The following is a 21,785-nucleotide window of genomic DNA, read 5'->3' on the forward strand; positions in this document are numbered from 1 at the left end:
TTGTTGATGATGTCATCATCTGTCTTGCAGTCGCCTACGCACAAAGACGTCCACCGACCAATCAAACCTCTGGATCTCCAGGACGTCCAAACCCAACAGCATGGAAGTGTGACATCACCATCTGAGCCATGTGATCATCAGAAGCTTTTATTTTGAAGTTTTCTTATTGTTACCTCTTCCTTCCTGTTGCTGGCACCCCCTGCAGTCTGCAGCTCCATCAGTTTGACCTGTGAGAACCTCAGGGTCAACCTTCTGAGAGCTGCTGAAGAACAACCAGCTCAAGTGGAGGGTTAAATCAGGTACAGAGCAGCGAAAGGGTAAAAAATTCACGCCACGAACCTCAGCGGTCACACTGGAACCAGCTGGGACAGCCGCGCCCTTTCAAAATAAAGCACCAACATAAAGTTCCAGGGTCAGGATTAGAGACAGAGACAAGACCTACACCAGAGGGCTACTCCACTAAGCGAGCTAATCCCAAAAGCCTGGCTCACTCTGAAAACCACGCTTTACTTTCCCCAAAATGGGTTCCACGACCATGCCTAGCCTGAAGCCCCTCCCAGTCACCACGGTAACACGTGCTGGAGAACAAACCTGCTCTGTGGCAGGCTAGCAGCTAGGCTAGTTGAAGCTGGTGAATATATTTGTGGTGTCACGTTTTACGTTTTTCTTGTCAACAGCTGGCAGCTGTGAAGTGGTGCAGTAGCGCCACCGCTGGCCCACAGCAGCAGCTGCAGCTTTGTTCTTGATGCTGAATAAACTTTAATATTGAATTGATGTCTTCACACGTTTGTGTTTAGTCTCATGATGTCAGCATTAATAATGAGTACAGTTATAGAGGCTCCAATCCAGTCACATGACCAGAAATCGACCTGATTTTCAAACGGAACAACGATGGATTCGTTTTAACGTACCGAAGGTCAGGGCAGGGCTGTAGCTCAGCGTCAGGGCTGCCAACGATGGGGTCAAGGGTCAAACCCGGGGGGGTATTATTGAGACTTTTGAGCTCTACGGTTTATTTATTTATTGGTACTCTGTACGGAAGAGGATTAGGGCCACTGAGGAGAAAAAAAGGAAAACAAAGAGAATTCTGACTTTTCTAAAAAAAAAGTGAAAGCTTCAAGTGTGTGAAACAAGTTAAATATGACTTAAGTGTTGTTTGCGTGCATGTTGTTCAGTAGCTAACGCTATCATTAATACCATCTGGTTTTATGAGACCTACACACGGTCCGTGATGCGTGTTTGGGGAGCGCAGGCGTGAGAGCGTGAAGAGGGTCAAGTGCTCAAGGGTCATGCTCAGAGAGAAGGGCCACTACATCAGAATGACTTGTTTCTACTTATTCTGCCTTCCCCGCGATCCACTCTCTTCCTTCCTATTCATTTTCTCTCATTTTGAACCTATTTTTATTCATTTTTGGAAATCTTTTTGATACTTAAATATTTAAGTGCCTCTTATCTTGAGATGCTTTAGCTCATTTTCTTTCTTTAGACTAAATATGAATGAAAAATGGATGAAAATGAAATAGTGAATTGTTATTTATTACATGAGAAATGAAAACGATCATGACTGTTTTTAACATGAAAACAAACACGTCTGGTGTGACCTCAGCAGGCTTCTGTACCTGCTTGTAACTTATATTAATAAGAACTTGTTTAATTGAGTCTCATCCAGAAAATCAAGCCTGTTAGTGGAGTCACCTTCTACCTGATGATAAATAGCACAGGTGTAGCAGTAAGGGATCTACGATGTAGTTTCTGAAAACACTGACCTCTAGTCTCCTTCACAAGTTTGTCCCTGTTAGGGATGTGTTCATCTTACAGGATTGGTTCTAAAAGTGCTTCTGCAGCTATAACACCTTTTTTACACGTACTAGTCTCATGTCATGCTGTGTTTGCATATATTTAGATTTTAAGCACTTACCTGTCAGTGAAAAGTTCAACTGCTTCAGCCAAGGTCCTTCCTTAAAGTTGCAGTGTGGTTTCCAGCCACTAGAGGGCAGTGCATACTAATTTACACCATCTTGACAGTAAAATGTTACCTGTGGAGCAGAAAGAGTAAAACCTGGGCGTGGCTCCTCACACTGATGGTTCTTCGGGTAATTCCATAAGAGAATGCAAGGCCAGTTGTAGTTTTCAGACGCTGAACTTTCTGCACCTGCGCCTGCCGATGACATCATCATACTACGGAAATACTGCTCAGCCAACATATACTGTTCTTTTGTGTATGTTCTGTTATTAAACTCACGTTTCTTACTGCCTAAATGTTTCTGAACGAGGTACCTTCCCAACTCAGCCAGTGATCTGGTGTGATGTCATCAACAGGCGCAGGTCAGAAGGAAACATGGCGCCCCCTAGAGGCCAGACACGCACCTGATGTACTTTAGACCTGGTTTTCTCATGCTTAAATGGCAAGAAGCCACCAATATCGTTCAACAGCCGCACATCATCTTCAACAACGTTTTGATGGATATTTCCAGAGACTGAAGGTAGAAACTACTGATTGTCTCTTTAAGCGCGTAGTGGTAGTCTAACGCTATTGGTTCTGGTCGGCGCTCTGGGGGGGCGTGCTTGGAAAAAGAAAGCTGTATTGTTTATGTTAGATGATGAGAAAATCACTAACGGGTTTCTGAAGAATCATTCATTTGTCACGGGAAAACTCCAGAAAGCTGTGCCGTATCACGCACACTTGGCGGAAGTACTTCCGACCAAAAACACGTTTGAAAAATGTCCCAAAATTATTCAAATAAAATGAATCAAATATCGGGACTTTAATGAGAACTGATTCTAATCCGTAATTAGCTACAATCGCAGCGCCACCTCCCCAATAGCGACAACTACAGGGCAGCTGGTGATCTGCAACGCGTAACTCTCACTCATTCATTCAGCTAGCGTCCAGTAACAGGGTCTGCCTGTGAGCTTTGCTTCTTTAGTCCTTCAGTGCAATTCCTACAGGCCATCTATCATCTGAATCCACCTGTCCATGTAGGGTCGCGGGGGGGCTGAGGCAGGGGGAGGGAGCTGAAGCAGGGGGAGGGGGAGCTGAGGCGGGGGGGGGGGGGGGGGGGGGGGCTGAAGCGGAGCAGTATAGACGCAGACACTACTGTTGTTAAAAGACGTTTAACTTTGAAAATGTGGACGCAATTTTAATTGTCAAAAACTCCAGCGAACCAACCGACCCCCCCAGGTGTATGACGTCATCAACGACTAGTCAAAGTCGACTCAGTTTTCATTACTTGACTGTCAACTTTAAAAAAATGAAGTCATGCAGTCCCTGGTACACACACACCTCAGGGTAATTAAACACACCAATGAGCCCGAGTCGTGTTTTTGGGGGAAGCCGGAGAACTCTGAGGGAACCCACGCGTGCACAGGGAGAACATGCATGCATGGAGACTCCAGGACCTGCACACAACTAATAACCCCTGCACCACCACCTGGTGAAAGTCATGGTTTAACCCCCAATCTAACCCTTAATGCCATCGAGGCCCATCTTTAGTCTTGGGTTTGACCCGACCCCCCAGTCCCAGGGCGGACACGCTAGCACTAGGCCACCGAGATAGGACTGAATGTACCGGAGCTTCAGGCGTGGACCCGACCACCTCTGTAGTCTACCGGTACGTTTGCTCAAAGCTCTCTGCTTAGTTACCCAAGTCTGAGTGGCTCCTTTCTGACAGGTGACCTGCAAGTGGACCACCAGAACACCATCTGACTCTGCGTGGATTGTGCTGATTGGATGTTTGGAGTCACACGGCCCTCGTATTAATGTGCCTGTAGAAGCATCTGAAGCATTAAGATTGAATGTTTAAACATTTACAGGAAGTTTGGTTTGATTAAACAGCTGAATGAGTCGGAAGCACCAGCCGGGTCAGTGGCGTGTTCTGGTACCGCCCGTCCGCCACGCTGAGGTCCGGTGTGGATGAGGAAACAGACGCAGCAACTGAAAACTGACTTTATTCAAGTACAGGTTTCCTCTTGGGGTCACAAACAAACCCCACACTGGCATGTGGAGTCAGGTGGTTTCCATGGCAACGTCAGTTAAAACAGAAACACTGAATATCGAGAGGGTTCTGGCAGTTCAAACCCAAAGTCACCGACCCAAACCGCTAAGAACCCAGCAGCAGCGTCTCCGTTAACTTGTGTCCAGCTGCTGGAGGCCGTCTCCAGGCGTGTCCGCCGTCTCCTCTTGCTTGTAGGTCAGAACGTTGTTCCCATCATCGTCGAACAGGACGAGCGGAGCCTCCTCCTCCGGCGCGCCCGTGCCGTGGACACGCCTCTGGTGATGCTGCAGGTTCCCTCGGCGGTTGAAGCGGGCTGGGCAGAGCTCGCAGGCGAAAGGCCGCTCCCCCGTGTGGATGATCACGTGTCTGGCAAGCTGCGAGCGACACTTCTTGTCCTTTCCACAAATGTGGCAGACAAAACTCTCGGGAAGGCGAGCTCCATTGGCGTGCACAACCTCGCGGTGCCTCTTGAGGTGACTGTGGCGGCGAAAGCTTCGACTGCACAAGTCGCAGGCGAACGGCCGCACATCGCTGTGGATCAGCATGTGGCTGGCCAGCATCGAGCGGAACCGGAACAACTTACTGCAGGCGGGGCAGGGGAAACTGCTCAGCCCCGCTGCACTCCTCCTGCGGCCGGAGGTGAGCGGCGCCTCTTCGGGCTTCGCCTTCAGATGCACACGGGCGTGGTGCTGCTTCAGCCAGGCGGCGCGATGAAAGCCACGCAGGCAGATGCTGCAGCGATGCGGCTTGTCGCTCATGTGAACTTGAGCGTGAGCGGCGAGCTGCGAGTCAGACTTCAGTCGCTTGCCGCACACGCTGCAGGAAAACGAGCTATCAAGCGAAGAGTTGTCCTCGCCGTCTGCATGCAGCAGAGCCTTGTGGCGTTGGAGCTGGTATGGACGGGAGAACTTGCGACCACAGATGTCACAGAGGTGAGGTCGTTCACCCGTGTGAGTCTGGAGGTGGATGGCGAGCTGTGACCTGCACTTGAACTCTTTGCCGCAGTGGTCACAGAGCAGCGAGGCGGGCCGCTGCGCCTCCGCGTCGCCGGATGCGTGCACCACCTTCCTGTGGTGCTCCAGGTCGTTGGTCCTCATGTAGGCTTTGGGGCAAAGGTCACAGTGGAACGGCTTCACACCCGAGTGGATGACCTCATGCGTCTTTAAACGAGATCGGCAGCTAAACGTCTTCCCGCAGACGGCGCACAGCCAGGCTGTTGCTGCGCGGTGCCGCTTTCGCTTGGCCACACCATCGGGGTGTATCCGGGTCAGATGGTGCTGCAGGTTGTCACGGCGATTGAAGCGCAGCTCACAAAGATGGCAGGCGAAGGGTTTCCGCCCCGTGTGGATGAAGGAGTGACGTGCCAGGCTCGACTTGTTCTTCATCACTTTCCCACAAACGTCACACACCGTGCTGTCCAGCTCCAGCTTCAATGCCAGCAGAGGTGCATGCTGGGAGTCCGAGTCCAGCTCGGCATCTTCTGGAGAAGACACGAGACACTGCATGTGAGAGAGACAGAGACAGGGGAGCTGGGAAGACGGTCTGGATCCAGTCAGTCTCACCTGTTGGAGTCCAGGTGGGATCTCCTGATTCCTCCTCCTCCTCCTCCTGGTGGAGGTCCAGTGATCTCTGGTCCTGATGTGGCCTTGCTTGCCTGGTGCCACCGCTCTGAGACGGTCTCTTTCTGGTTCTGGACTGGGTGGGTTCATCAGAGAGTTTGACAGCAGGTCGAATGATTCTGGTTCTGGTCCGGTTAGGGGTGCAGTGCTGCAGAAGGGCACCCCCGTCCGAGCCGTCGGGTCGGACCGTGAGACACTGCAGCAGCATCTCAGGTGAGCCTAGAGGAAGAAGTCCCATTAGACCCGAGAACCGAGTCAGTGAATAGAGAACCGCCGAGTCTCTGCTGGTTCTGACCCGTGGATGGGTACACACACGCGCGCACTCACACACACACACACACACACCTACATGCAGGCACACACACACACACGCACACACACACACAGCCACACACACACACCCACCTGAGTGTCTCCAGCTGAGCTGCTGCGTCAGCAGATCCACCTGGACGCCGGCGTCTCTGGTCTCGGTCCAGCTGCTTTGACACCCCACCTCCTTCCTGTCCTCCTCAAGACTCTCCCACTGGCAGCCCACCTCCCTGCTCCTCACCCCATCCTCCCCATCCTCTCTCAGCAGGACACAGAGCTCGTCTCCTCCTACAGGAGCCTCCATCTCACGCTCACCTGTAGAAAGTCACGTGATCAACACCTCAGACCCTTTACTGATAGGAGGAGCAGGTCTGGCTGAGACTGCTGTCTGAACCCAGACGCGTACCGTGGAATCGTAGGCTGTCCAAGGAAGGTCCGCCTTTCTCACCTCTGATTGGCTGGAAGGGCTCTCCTACGATTGGCTGTTTCATGTAACAGCAAACAGGTATCTATGGCCGTGTTCGAGAGGAGCCAGTTCTGCGCAGATTAGACCAGCGGTGATCGGCGAGCGGTGCATGTCGGTTAGATTCGTGTCCGACTTGCTCTGACGTCATGCCTACGTAGGCAACGACAACCTCGTGAGATCAAGGCGGCCGCAGATTTTGGAGCCAGGTGCTGCAGTTGCTCTCCCTTGGCTGCTAAACCTAGAGGATGACGGGAAACGCCTGGCTCTCACCTGATCTAAGATCTGATTGGTTCATATTTTGATCCGAACATCCGGTGGTAGAACATGAAATGTTAGTTGGTCACATGTATTCTGTAAATCATGTTACGTTGATGATGACAACTATATAGGCCATAAAGAGAAATGTGATTTGTGTTCTTTTGTCACGTTTCCTATGAGCACACTGAAGCTACAGCTGCTAACCTTTACTTATTATTACAGTCATGTCTTCATATACAATATATGATATCCACAAGCACGTGAGGATGTTTCAGCTGCTAACAGGCACCAGAATTAAAAATGAAAATTAAACAAGTATGAACGCTAACGCGATATCTTCAGCTATCGTCACTCGCGAGCTACACATGTAGGGATATCTGTCCGACGTAAACGCCGGCTTTCAGCCACGCCCCCTGCTGCTTCCGTCTGCTCTCGTCTGCTTTCCAGGTGAGCCGCAGCTCAACTCGAACACAGCCTATGTCTGCAGCCAGACCTTGAGGAGTTGTGAACGAAGCATTATAAAACCAGTCTGTCCAGGGGTCTCATTTATCAAACATGGCGTAGAATCCTTACTAAAACCGTACTTAAGCTCAGCAAAAAAAGTACTTACGCCAAGCAGGTGTGTGATCTATCAAACATGGAGGACACACAGCTGCACGCTATCTCCGCTTCATGAATCAGAGACTATCTAGAATGTTTCTCAGCTGCATTTTAGTCACATCCTGCCCTCACCACGCCCACTTACTGCCATAAATGGTCAATGCAAAGTGCCTTGTGGACCTCATGCATGTACATAAGCCGGCTGTTGCAGCGCTCCACCAATGACATGGTGACCATAGATCAAGGCAGATCAAGGAAGCGCTATTTCACAGAAGCAGAAGATGAGGTACCTGTGGGTGAGGTGGAGAAATGACAGGAAGTGCTTTTGCAAAACAAATAAGAGAAAATCCACAGAGTGGCACAGCGTTGCTGAAGCCGTCAATGCTGACTTCTTCAGAGAGATCTGTGGTGGGTATAAAGAAATGATCCGATCGGGATTCGATCCCCAGGCTCCCGGGTGAAAGTCATGCGCGCTAACCAGTCACCCAAACAGAGACTGCCCTGTACAAGTAGCCAGGTCACATGATCAATCGGGTCACAGTGACAGGACACACACTGTCACAGACGCATGATGTTCTGTCTCAATCTGTCCCCCTCAGGGCTGCACGAGATTAGGAAAACCTGCGATATTCGATAACAGTGCTTAATATTGCGATATCGATATTACTCACAATAAATGAACAAATACTAAAGTATGCAGTGTTGATGTCGTCTGGCGTGTGACGTCTGCTCTGGGTTCAAAGCAAACAAAAACTAATGCATGAATTCCATTACAGCATAACATTTTTATTACAAACATGCAGCTGCACCCGCTACTGTGTTAGCACCTGCTACTGTGTTAGCAGCTGCACCTGCTACTGTGTTAGCAGCTGCTAACACAGTAGCGGGTGCAGCTGCTAATACTGTAGCGGGTGCAGCTGCTAATACTGTAGCAGCTGCACCTGCTACTGTTAGCAGCTGCACCTGCTACTGTATTAGCACCTGCTACTGTGTTAGCAGGTGCTAACACAGTAGCAGGTGCTAACACAGTAGCAGCTGCACCTGCTACTGTGTTAGCACCTGCTACTGTGTTAGCAGCTGCACCTGCTACTGTGTTAGCAGCTGCACCTGCTACTGTATTAGCACCTGCTACTGTGTTAGCAGGTGCTAATACAGTAGCAGGTGCTAACACAGTAGCAGCTGCACCTGCTAATGTGTTAGCACCTGCTACTGTGTTAGCAGCTGCACCTGCTACTGTGTTAGCAGCTGCACCTGCTACTGTATTAGCACCTGCTACTGTGTTAGCAGCTGCACCTGCTACTGTATTAGCAGCTGCACCTGCTACTGTATTAGCAGTGCACCTGCTACTGTATTAGCACCTGCTACTGTATTAGCACCTGCTACTGTGTTAGCAGCTGCACCTGCTACTGTATTAGCAGCTGCACCTGCTACTGTATTAGCAGCTGCACCCGCTACTGCATTAGCAGCTGCTCCCGCTACTGTATTAGCAGCTGCTCCCGCTACTGTATTAGCAGCTGCACCCGCTACTGTATTAGCAGCTGCACCCGCTACTGCATTAGCAGCTGCACCCGCTACAGTATTAGCAGCTGCACCCGCTACAGTATTAGCAGCTGCACCCGCTACTGTATTAGCAGCTGCACCCGCTACTGTATTAGCAGCTGCACCCGCTACTGTATTAGCAGCTGCTCCCGCTACTGTATTAGCAGCTGCTCCCGCTACTGTATTAGCAGCTGCACCCGCTACAGTATTAGCAGCTGCACCCGCTACTGTATTAGCAGCTGCACCCGCTACTGTATTAGCAGCTGCACCCGCTACTGTATTAGCAGCTGCTCCCGCTACTGTATTAGCAGCTGCTCCCGCTACTGCATTAGCAGCTGCTCCCGCTACTATATTAGCAGCTGCATCCGCTACTGTATTAGCAGCTGCTCCCGCTACTGTATTAGCAGCTGCACCCGCTACTGTATTAGCAGCTGCACCCGCTACTGCATTAGCGGCTGCACCCGCTACTGCATTAGCAGCTGCTAATACAGTAGCAGGTGCTGCTGCATTAGCAGCTTCACCCACTACTGTATTAGCAGCTGCTAATACAGTAGCAGGTGCTGCTGTATTAGCAGCTGCACCCGCTACTGTATTAGCAGCTGCACCCGCTACTGCATTAGCAGCTGCACCCGCTACTGCATTAGCAGCTGCTAATACAGTAGCAGGTGCTGCTGTATTAGCAGCTGCACCCGCTACTGTATTAGCAGCTGCACCCGCTACTGCATTAGCAGCTGCTAATACAGTAGCAGGTGCTGCTGTATTAGCAGCTGCACCCGCTACTGTATTAGCAGCTGCACCCGCTACTGTATTAGCAGCTGCGCCCGCTACTGTATTAGCAGCTGCGCCTGCTACTGTATTAGCAGCTGCACCTGCTACTGTATTAGCAGCCGCGCCTGCTACTGTATTAGCAGCTGCGCCTGCTACTGTATTAGCAGCTGCACCTGCTACTGTATTAGCAGCTGCTCCCGCTACTGCAATAGCAGCTGCTCCCGCTACTGCAATAGCAGCTGCTCCCGCTACTGCATTAGCAGCTGCTCCCGCTACTGCAATAGCAGCTGCTCCCGCTACTGTATTAGCAGCTGCTCCCGCTACTGTATTAGCAGCTGCTCCCGCTACTGTATTAGCAGCTGCGCCCGCTACTGTATTAGCAGCTGCGCCTGCTACTGTATTAGCAGCTGCACCTGCTACTGTATTAGCAGCTGCACCTGCTACTGTATTAGCAGCCGCACCTGCTACTGTATTAGCAGCCGCGCCAGCTACTGTATTAGCAGCTGCACCTGCTACTGTATTAGCAGCTGCACCTGCTACTGTATTAGCAGCCGCACCTGCTACTGTATTAGCAGCTGCACCCGCTACTGTATTAGCAGCTGCACCTGCTACTGTATTAGCAGCTGCACCTGCTATAGGGCTGTAGTGAAGCCTCGACGAAGTCGACGGCTCGATTCTAAAAATTTGTCGACGTCAGATCCGGAAGTCGACGCACCGCGCCCACTTGTTGCATCCCCAGGAGTTTGTAAATAGAAGAGAAATCTGCCTGTTTTTCCTCTAGTTCGCCCTCTTCTCCGCCTTCACTAACATCTCCGCCAAATACCGAAGACCCGGAACAACGTCCGTCCACTACTAGATTATTTTCCTGTTTTGCCCCTTCGTCTCCCGGAAACGGACAACAACTTCCGGGGTCAGATGCGCTGCTCCGTCTCTACTGCAGATGTAGAAAATCACCGGGAGCGTTTCTCCCTTCATTAAGGAGCTTCTTTCAGACATGAGGAGAGCGGTTTTGGTGGTAGCAGTCTCTCCTCCGTGCTGGTCTGTTTGCTGCTGGGTGATTTTGGTTTATTTAAACTTGGTAACTTTAACTTAATGTTGGTAAAGCTACTGTTAGCATCTTCGCTAACAGCTTCTTGCGTTGGGATAAGCTGTTACGTTTTGGTTTAGAGTTAATCTTTTTTGTGGTGTAGATCTCCCTTTTATTACATTTAGAGTGTTGTGGGTTTTCGGTTTAGTGTAAAATATCACCTGAGTTTGGTTTAACCCGTAAGACCACTCGCCTCACGCACATAAGTGACCAAAACAAAGCAGCATGCAGACACTCCATCTTCTACCACCTCTCAGGCAGCAGCCTGCACTCCCAAGTTCTACACGTCACCAGAACATAACCAACCAACACAATAAACGCAGTGTTATACAAAATGGAAGGCCTGTAGTGTTTATTCTCTTACAGTAAGAATTTATCAATTTTTTTGAGGAATTTATTTGAGATTTTCTGGTTTTTGTTAATTGTGCAATAGAAAAATAATCATTAGATTAATTTTCTAAATAGTCATTAGAATAGTCGACTATTCGATAAAATAATCGTCAGAATAATCGTTTTAAAAATAATCGTTTACCCCCAGCCCTAACCTGCTACCGTATTAGCAGCTGCACCTGCTACCGTATTAGCAGCTGCACCCGCTACTGTATTAGCAGCTGCACCCGCTACTGTATTAGCAGCTGCACCCGCTACTGTATTAGCAGCTGCACCCGCTACTGTATTAGCAGCTGCACCCGCTACTGTATTAGCAGCTGCACCCGCTACTGTATTAGCAGCTGCACCCGCTACTGTATTAGCAGCTGCACCCGCTACTGTATTAGCAGCTGCACCCGCTACTGTATTAGCAGCTGCACCCGCTACTGTATTAGCAGCTGCACCCGCTACTGTATTAGCAGCTGCACCCGCTACTGTATTAGCAGCTGCACCCGCTACTGTATTAGCAGCTGCACCCGCTACTGTATTAGCAGCTGCACCCGCTACTGTATTAGCAGCTGCACCCGCTACTGTATTAGCAGCTGCACCTGCTACTGTATTAGCAGCTGGACCTGCTACTGTATTAGCAGCTGCACCTGCTACTGTATTAGCAGCAAAACAACAAACTGCATGCATGCAGTTTCTCAGTGACTTTAAAACATCACCTCCACCATAAAACTTTTTCTGATGCTCCAAATACAGAAAAACATCCCTTACCAGGGTTTTTAGAATAAATAGTTTAAATGTTAAATAATAGTTAACATCACTTAAATGCAACAGCAAATTCTCTCATTGCTACTGAACATTTTCTCCACTTATGTGGTTATGATATAAGGCTGTTGCTGTAACTGGGAAGTGAACTGTGCTGGGCCAAACTAGGAGAATATTAAGATTTTCTGAAGGAAAGGGAAAAACAATTGTCTACCTTTCAGAAGAGGAACTGGCAAAAAAAAAAACTACATGGAAAATATGTGAAAACGTTTGTTTTTAACCCCAAATTGAACAAGTTTACCTAGATCTTAAAAAGCAGCTTAGATGATGAAACTGCATCTATGATTCTGATAACAAGCTAACAAATTGAACTAGCTCCTCTAAGCTAACCGGCTAGCAGAGCTTCTGACTGACAGTTTATGTGCAGCAGCAAATCAACTATCCTGATTAACAAGGTTATAAAAGCTCATGAATGAAAAATCACTTTGATGTGTGGGGGAACTTTTCCAGGCCCTCTTTAGCAGGGTGGGACTGGGAGGAGAGTGCTGTAGCCTTTTAGCTGGAAGCTAACCGGAGCCTGGGCTAACACTAGCGACATGAAGATGGGTTGGTTCACCGGCACGCGTCGGAGTCAGCCCGGTAAAAATGATTAACGACACCGAGCGGACTCACGTTCACGTTTGAAAGCAGCGCTGAATCCAGAAACATCAGCACAAAGTGTGTTCGTTGCTCTGAGCCAGCATGATGAACAAGGGAACGGCGCTGCAAACTCTGTTCGGGTGTTGCTTTCCATCCTAAGGTTCTATGTAGGGGGCGGGCGTATTACGTGAACGGACCCATCTGATTGGCTGCATATCAAAAGGACTACATTTGACTGGTCAAATAATACTTCCACGTAAAAAACAGAGCTGGTTTACAAAAAGTTGATGTATGACACGGATGGAAATGTTTGAACCAAACATTTATCGCCGTTTTTGACGTGCTTTGCAATGGGCCTATCGCACGTCCTGTTATCGCGATGAAGATAATTTTTCGATACATTGTGCAGCCCTAGTCCCCCTGCTGATATTCTGCACTTCAGCCTGTGTGTGTGTGGGGGGGATCTTGTTCTGTGTGAAAACGAAGCGGTACAGGTGATAATGCTGCAGGATTTCATAATTGTACCTTCTCAGCAGCAGCACTGCAGGTGCTCTCCATGTCCAACATGTGTGTAAGCCAGGTCCTTAGCCAACTTAAAGTTGACACATTTTCCGCTAAGTTTTCTTTCATAAATCCCAACGTTTGCGTGGAAAGTTGCTTACGCAGTTTTCCGACCCCGTTTTGTGCGTAAGCTAGCTTGATGAATGAGGCCCCTGTTCTGTAACAAACCAGTTAGACTTTCTGAAGAACATCAGATGTCTGCTAGCATTCATCACACCATTGGGCTGATATTATATCTCTTGGCACTGGGTTATCTTATTACTATAGTCTATTGTAGTTTTCATGGGTTGGAACAAATGAAACCAATGTAGCAGCTAGCTAACCCAACAAGCTAAGAAGGGCTCCGGGGAGCGTGGGTGGCCCACCCGCATGCTTCAGTGTGAGGCTGTAGTGATGCTGGTCGCCTGTGGAGATCTCAGGGGACTGATAAACGACAAGCCAAAGTGGAGGTGGTGGGAGCCTGGAGAGCAGAGGTTTGTCTGTGTGATGGACTCAGACGTGAATGTGTGGACGCCGTCAACCCTAAACTTCTCAAGGTTAAGCTTCCCATGAGAGGACGGGAACTGTTCTACTTGGAGATGAAACCATTCTCTCTGTTGGAAACATCCAGCCTTCTGGGATGAGGCCCTCACGATTTCTTTTGTGTTCTTTATTACTCTTTTAGTAAAAGCTGATTCAACACGTTCAGATGATGTTAACGGAGACAGCGCCCCTCTGGTGCTACCTGGTACTGATACTCGATACTTACTGGCACTAGAAGTAGACTAAAAAGTACTCTGTGGTACCTACAGCTGTTTTCCTCACTGGTCACCGTTCTCTTGTAAACACGAAACGGTTTAATTCAACCAACTCTCACATTTTATTCTTGCATCTTTACGTGACCTCTGACCTTCTGACGGGACCCTGCAGTTAAGATTTATTCTTGTTAGCTTTTGTTGGATCTGGTGAAGGTCCACCTGCTCTGTTAACCCGGGAGTCTGTGTTTGTTAATGATGTTGGCTTAATAAAGTTATTTCAAAATAACTTTCTAACATTTCGGTGTTTTGAAACGACTCTCCTTCTGATTCTAACAAACACATTTAAACAAACTGACACTCCGTCCTTGAACCCGACTCACCTGCTGGATGTCTGTTGACACGAAGCAAACCTGCCGCTTTCTTTTTCTGACCGACCAGCTCTGTTAGCTCGATGCTAACAGCAGCTAGCAGGGGTGTTCACGTGAGACCTGCCGCGCGCATGCCAGGTGCACACACTGGGATGTTTTTGACGCAACACAAAGAGTAAAGTCCTCGAGCTCTACTCGATAAACACAAGAACCGATAAACCCAAAAGAACACAAACACGCCAGCCGAGCAGCAGGGCAGAAGCCGGAACTGACTACTTCTTCTGCGAAGGTTCTGCTGCAAGTGTCTCGCTCGCGACCCCATGTGGACACAACCGGAACCACCACAGCAAGAAGCAACCACAATCCTGATGAAACTGGAAAAACGGGTACATTTACGCAAATAACTCAGATATTTCTACATTACTCTCAGCGGTTTTCACGAATAGATACATTTTCAATGTTAACACAAATTAAAATAATTATTTTATTTGTAGAGTCAGACATTTGCCAGAAAGAAAGCCAAGTTTTAAGGTGGATATTCTAGACATTCCCTTCAAGATTCAGTTCAGTCAGAGATGGCTTTTCATACCAGTGCTGTCAGAGACACTTAGAAACCATGACCCACAAATATCCAGTTCTTCAGAACCAGCACACAGGTAAAGGCAGCAGCTTCAAACACATGAGACCAAAAGTCCACACACACACACACACACACACACACACACACACACACACACACACACACACACACACACACACACACACACACACACACACACACACACACACACACACACACACACAGCCATGGAATACACCTAATCAACACGTACTAACTGCAGAGGTCACCACTGGCCACTAGGGTGTGCTGCGATCAAGCCTCGAGGGAAAAAGGCGTATTCAGGGATGTCCTGAAGTCACGTACAGGTGACTAATCCCCTGCAGGGACGTGCCCAAAGTCACATACATGTTACTATCCCTCACTGTACATACTGCTGCCTCTCATTTGGATTGCTGCTGCTCAACCATCACACTGCTGTCTATCTATGCTACTGTTCGACTTGTATCTGTAAAGCCAGGTTTATGGTTCTCCGTCAGCTCCGCAAGGGACAGACACGCACGGATTGACGGGAGCGTTTTGCTCTCATACTTCTCCGAGTGTTGCAAAGCAATTGCCTGGCAGGACAACAGAGGGCGTAGCGCTGTTCTGTGGTATCCTGCCATGTATCGGTCCAAGATTGTGTGTTTATATTGTGTTTTTTTTGTGTATATAAGAGACTTTTTAACACAGACATACCGTAAATCCTCTAATACAGGCCCGGGCCTGTATTTGACTCAAGCTCATCAAGCTCCAGGCCTTTATTGGAAGGAGGACAAGAATCAGAGGCAGGCCTCTATTTCTATTTGAGCAAAATGAACTAATGGTTCGCTGGAGTGTTTGACAATTAAAATTGCGCCCACATTTTCAAAGTTAAACACATTTCTTTTAACAACGGTAGTTTCTGCTTCAGCCCTCTCCCCCCTCCCCCTGCTTCAGCCCTCTCCCCCCTCCCCCTGCTTCAGCCCTCTCCCCCCTCCCCCTGCTTCAGCCCTCTCCCCCCTCCCCCTGCTTCAGCCCTCTCCCCCCTCCCCCTGCTTCAGCCCTCTCCCCCCTCCCCCTGCTTCAGCCCCCTCCCCCTGCGCAGCGGCCACAAACTCACTGATGCGCCTGCAGCCTCTCGGAGTTCCTGCTGCTCTAAACATTAAAATAATTATTTCATTTTCTGTTCCTCACTTCTGATTACCTTCAATGGTGTCTGTTTGTTGCAACCAGCAGGTACAAAAACTAACTTGTTTTTATTTGACTATTTTTCTGTCCTGTCTGTTTATTATCTTCCTGCATCTCCTCTCAATCCTAAAGAGAAACTGCTACCTGGGTTCATATATATTCACCTCATGAGTTACCTTTGAACTGCAGCTCTAAAAGATCTACCGACCGCTAAAACAGCGGAGTGCTCGCTGCTCGCCGGCCGCATCAGTGATCGGTGCGTCACCGGAGGACAAAACTGGTGAAGCGCTCCGATCCACAGCAGCGAAACGCATCAGGCACAAATAAAAGAATAAAAGACAGAAAACATGACAGGAAATGAGCCGACATGAACGATCGCGTGTTAAATTAGTTTTTGAGGTGGCGACACCTGATGTGATAATGTTACTGTGGCCGTGCTCAGGACGCAGATGTCTGGAGCGCGTCAACAAACAGAGCTTTGCATGTGCAAGCTGGTTAAGGTTAGGATGGGGGTGAGGGGAAGGTTAAATTGCAAGAGGGTAAAGGTCACAATTTGGTTAAATGTCCGTTTTACGGCGGGTGTCGGTACCGACGCTCTGGCACAGCGCGTTGCCTCCCGACGCACAGGAGCTTGTCACCTGCTGACAGCAGGCTGCTGTCTTTTCCGAGGGCTGCATCTTGCCGGTCATTATCACGTGACAGTGACTAGTCGACGACAGGCATAACAAGTCACTATAGTGAAGTCGACTAGTTCATACACCCCCTGCTGCTCCCCAGTGTTCTGCAGCGCGCGTTCTCTTTGAACTTGATATCAAATTTTCGCCTCCTCTTCGTCTCTGCACGGTTAAAGTTACCCTCGCGGTCTATCACTGGCAAATCAAAAGTGAGACGGATGACACAACCGCCCCCCCTGTGGTACTTGCTTGTTACCACATTCCACCCGGCCACAATAAAATACCGGCCATTATTCACCTCCGCCGACTCCGACACCGGCCAAAATATGATACCCGGCCGTTAATTGAATACAGGCTTGTATTAGAGGATTTACGGTATTTGTCTCTCATTCTCCCACCTCTTCATGCGTTCACCACCTCTAAACCCACGTTTCCTGTCGTTTCCGTCCACAAATAAAACGCTTGCTGCGCATCTTTTCACTCCTCCATTCACGGGAGAATTAAACATTCATATTTTTAGAGTTTATTCGTGAGGTATTCTTCAAGCTTCTCCGTGTCTGCCGCTAGTTATCCTCGGCTCTCTTTGCAATGGCGGCGCTGTAAACAATAGCGGCGTCCTGACCAATCACAAGCTTGCGTAATCGGTCTCGTTTGACGGATGTTTTAAAAAGTGGGCTCGACTCCGTACGTACTTGCGTGCTGCCGGAGCCCTACGCGAGGACGGATAATGGTGTTGCGTGTCTCCGCACTGACGCAGACGGAGAAGCATAAACCAGGCTTAAGTCTTCACCTGCTTGTTAAGCTAATGTAATGGTCACATTGTCAGTATGCATGCTAAGCTGCGCTGCATTTATTTACCTATTTTATCACATTGCTTAGCTTTGATCTTCAGCCCATACTGCTGCTTCACGCTGCCGTTAGCTTCTGCTCACTCAGCTTTGTATGTCGCCGCAGGGCTCCTTCATCCTTGTCAATAAAACCATTTGACATCGAGGAGTGCATTTCTTCACTAAAGGTTGGTTTATGCTTGACGCGTCCGCGAGGTCCGCACTGCTCCGCGCGGAAAAGTTGCGTCATTTTGCGTCATCTTAACAACCACGCCCCTCCACCGCGCCTCCGCACGGCCCAAAATTTCCGCAACGCGCACCTAGGAAATTTTCTAACCACGCGGACGGTCAGAAAAACATGGCGGACCGGCAAGAACCAGTATGGCAGAGGTTCGTAAATACAGACATTTGTATGATTCAGCTCTCAGAGATCACCGTGATCAACATGTTGTTAATAATTCTTGGAGAGAAATAACTCGCACTGTCGGAAAAGACGAGGACGCTGTTAAAAATGCTGAAATGCCATGTTGTAAACAACAGTTTTTACTTCTACTATGGTGTAGTGTTGGATGCATGCCGTAGAGCTCCATGCTGCCCCCTACAGTTTGGGAGAATATTGGCTCACCGCAGAGACAAGCTGCACGAACCATAAACGCTGCAATTTGTGAAGCACGTTCCATCCGCGAGCCGCATCACCAAGCGGAAAGTGAATGCGTCAAGCATAAACCAAGCTTAACACTATATTGGAGCAGGCGGAGGGAGACTAGGGGTCTTAGCACACCTCTGTTGTTACTTGGCTTCCCGGGGCTGGAGGCTAGGAGGGAGATCTGGCCGTCTGGTTGGGGTCTGGGGTGGTGGGTTGCTTTGCTCGGCGTTGGGCGGGGGAGCTTGCTCATCAGCACCCCAGCAGAAAGGGTCAAACTCTGGTAATCGGTGATGGTTGTACCCCATGTGCAGCAGTACCGGGACCAGAGTGAATAGGGTGTGTATGGGGAGCATGAGTGGGTGTCCGGCGTGCATTTTTGTAAGTCTTGGGTTGTATGTGCATGTGTGAGTATGAGGGAGGGAGTGTGTGACTGTGTTTGTGTATGACTGTATATGTCAGGTGGGGCCTTTGACTCCTCCCTTCTCCTGGGACTTCTTGTGATGACATAGATCTTCGTCTCCCCTCCCCCTGCCACACCTGGTGTGGAGTGCGGTGCCTTGTTCTGCCTGTGTGTTCGAGGCTCCCGGGTCAGGGGGTTTAAGATTTGTGGCGTCTGCCTGATCAATCCCTGTGGCTGCCTGGTGGGATCTGGGTTCCTGGGCTCTGCTGGGTCCCCAGCGGGGGTGCTCGCTCCTGGGTCCCGGGTCGTTGGGTTCCGGGCTCGGCTGGCTAGGGGGTGGGAGGCTGCAGGCGGGCCTGTGGGCTTGCCGCTGAGATCTCCTGGGACTCTGCCGGCTGCTGGTTGTGGGCCCCCGGGGCGATCCTCTGTGCCTCTTAAGGGGGACAGGGGCTTTTCTGGTCGCGGTCTCCTTGGGGTCCCTGCGCTCTGGGGCAGCTCCTGGATCTCTGGGACTTGGAGCTCCCTCCATCTCCTACACATCTTTAGGGGGCAGATCTGTGGTCCCTCACACTCTCTGTTGGACGCTCCTATAGAGAAACCTTACATAAACAAGCGCGTGTGCACACACAGGTGCTCACATGGTGCTCTCATAAGTATGGGCTTGGGCACATTCAACACAGGTCTTAAGGCTGTCGTTGGCACTAAATGCACTGTGATTTATTATCGTGTGATTGTTCAGTTAAACAATGCAGATTTTATATCTCACCATCAGGTTGATGCAGTGATAGCTTGATCCTGTTGCATTGTCGTGTGTCCCTTTTCTGCAGGTCTAGAAGCCCCCCCCCCCCCCCCCAGCTTTTGTCTTTTCCTTTCTCTTTCACCTCTGTCTCCGTGTCTGGTCGGAATTACAAAGCATTCAAAAACAATAACAATAAAGTTTTAAGTATCAGGCGTGACATTAAAAGCAGACGCTTTGATGCTCCACCTGAGAGTAAATCTGTAAGGCTTGTCACCAGCATTCAGACATCAATTCTGCTTGCTTCACAGCCAGACAGGACACTAAGAAAAAATAAAAATAAAAGTTTGGTTTGTAAATAGGGGCAGATAATATAAGATATTTCTTCCTTCTGCCCCTTTTCATTCATTTATTTTTAAGTATGCTTTTTTGTTGTTGTTTGTGTATATATATATTTTAACACTTTGAATGAAATAAAGAGAAAAAATTTATATATAAACGTAATCACCCGTTAATGATTCAATAATGATTACCTGAACTTCACACCCAGCCCCAAACCTATTTTATTAGCTGATGATTCCTGAATGATTACTTCATGTTTGGTCAGTCATTAATACAGAATCAGGAACTAATGAGTCATCAATGAATGGCCTGTTGGTGATTCATCGTTTATTCCTTAATGATGCGTATTATAGCTCTTTCCAGTGATGGGGTCTGATCAGCCGGCCGGACAATTGTAGCATTTTGATAAAAGCTCCTTCCTATTTGCTTAAACTTATCTTGTTCAATAATAGCTCTGTAGGACTGAAGGTAATACTCCTAATGACTAACTACTCATTATCTAATCAGTAACTTATCATTAGTTAAGCTTTTTGTGGCCCCTAAGTTAAAGTAAAAGAATATTTATTCAAAGAAGTCACAGTTCCTCAGCGATTTTAATAGTCACCTAAAGGAACAACGTTCAAACCAACAATAAGCAACACATTCACTCTAAATAGTATATGTTACTTAATTAACAGTAGTTGAAAACAAATGCCCCAGACATCTATCAGTTACTTATATTCACAAACAAACAATACAAAAATCAAACCTTTTTTTCTAACAGAAAATGATGACAACTATGGTGATGTCACTAAACACAACTTCATAAATAACTGAACTCATCTATCCAACCAAAGCTCTTAGACTTGTGCTACACTCCTAGGGCCCATTTTCAGCGGTTTCTCCCATTCCTTAAATTAGTCGTGTAATCAGTGGCTTTGGCTTTACAACGGCTTGTGAAAGAGGCCAAAGTTCCCTCTTGTTCATTCAAAGAGGTTCAAACAAAGCCAGCTGGATTTCTCTGGCCTTCTGAAGATGTTTCATTTCTCATCTGAGGGGCTTTGTCCATTCTGACTGGAATGAGAGTGTTGAGCTCATAAACTGTAGCTGTCTGTTGTTGCCTAGCAAGAAACCAAAGAAGTCTGAGTGCCTTCCTTTGATTTCCATGACCTGGATGACCGAGATCCTTCACCAGCTCTTGTCCATTGTTGCACTGAGTTCTTCAAACGCCTCTTCATCAGTGGCCTTCAACTCTGCAACTGCTGAACTGTCGGCAGGGTTTTTTCGGTCCACGCCGGCTCAGGAGCAACCTTAGTTTCTGTTCTCTCTTTACCAGCTCCAACACCTGTTGGTACCTGCTGACGGCCTCTGGAATAAAGGCTGAAACAACAAAAACAATAATCAAACTATGTAGTAGTGATGGTCCAGCGACACCATGTCGGCGAGCGTATCGTTTAGGAAGTAGTCATGTGACTGATACAGCTGATGTTTAGCGCGTCGGTGAAGCGTTGAACTGTGTTTAACTGCAGGAGCATCTCCCTGTCAGCGGGACGGGTTTCTGCCACAAGGATAACTTCTGAAGCTAAATTATTCCGCTGTTACATCCTGGTGGTCCTGGTGGTTGCTCCTAGATCAGCAAATAAGTTATTTTATTTCCTCGTTTCATCCTGTTCCTCTGTTTCTGCTTGATCCATCACAGGTTTTAAATCATTCGTACTATTTAATGCAGGTTAAACGCCACGCTTGTTAACCTGAGCTTACGATAAAAGAAAGATGCTGAGACGTCAGAGCAGTGGGGGTGGGGACCGGCCCAAAACAGCCCACCAGGACTCGATCTCACCTTCAGGTTTGCTTGCAGTGATGTTTATAATCCAGCAGGTGTCAGTAGACCAACATGGTGACACCTAAACCTAACCCTCATCCACCCATCACTACTGTAGTATACTGATGAAACGTGTTAATCTCACATACAGCATCTGTCATGATGTGGAGTTTAAGTTATGACCCAAAACCCAGGTGACAGCAGGCAAAAGAGCTGTTTACCATGAGTGATGTAGGTATGATGACACAGCAGCAGGTCAAGCACAAACAGAGGGTCTAAATACACGAGGGTAACCAGGGAAACAGGTGGGTGAGGTAACGAGGGGCACTAACAAGGGAGATAAGACACCAGAGACCCCAAAGGCTACGGGGCAGATCCTGATAGTATCTGATAAAATTAAAGATGTTCACAATTAACTTGGAGAGTTTGGGACCTGAATATACATAAATAATATAAATTCAGCAAAGCTATTTTCCACACAAGTATTATAAATCTAAAACAAAGT

The 21,785-nt window shown here is 48.4% G+C and overlaps 2 protein-coding genes across 3 annotated transcripts in view; one reads left to right on the forward strand and one right to left on the reverse strand.

The window, feature by feature from the left end:
• Nucleotides 1–774, forward strand: part of chodl (chondrolectin) — an 8,631-nt gene extending 7,857 nt beyond the window's left edge. The window contains exon 7 of the mRNA XM_015977220.3: nt 31–774. Coding sequence (XP_015832706.3) covers nt 31–112 — 82 coding nt within the window. The 3' untranslated portion in view covers nt 113–774. The remainder of the gene's footprint in view (nt 1–30) is intronic.
• A 3,158-nt stretch (nt 775–3,932) lies between these two features.
• Nucleotides 3,933–14,400, reverse strand: LOC107397287 (zinc finger protein ZFP2). Of its 2 annotated transcripts, none has more exons than XM_070553544.1 (4): nt 14,099–14,400; nt 6,020–6,238; nt 5,558–5,833; nt 3,933–5,472 (listed from the first exon to the last, which is right to left on the reverse strand). In XM_070553544.1, the coding sequence occupies exons 2-4, from the start codon at nt 6,225–6,227 to the stop codon at nt 4,127–4,129; spliced, it is 1,830 nt and encodes a 609-aa protein (XP_070409645.1). In that variant the 5' UTR covers nt 6,228–6,238; nt 14,099–14,400; the 3' UTR covers nt 3,933–4,126. The 2 variants fall into 2 exon arrangements, with proteins under 2 accessions (XP_070409645.1, XP_015832705.3); XM_015977219.3 differs by having other exon boundaries at nt 3,933–5,475; nt 14,099–14,399.
• Nucleotides 14,401–21,785: the final 7,385 nt, after the last annotated feature.

The sequence above is a fragment of the Nothobranchius furzeri genome, chromosome 7 (genome assembly GCF_043380555.1).
Source record: "Nothobranchius furzeri strain GRZ-AD chromosome 7, NfurGRZ-RIMD1, whole genome shotgun sequence".
NCBI lineage: Eukaryota > Metazoa > Chordata > Actinopteri > Cyprinodontiformes > Nothobranchiidae > Nothobranchius > Nothobranchius furzeri.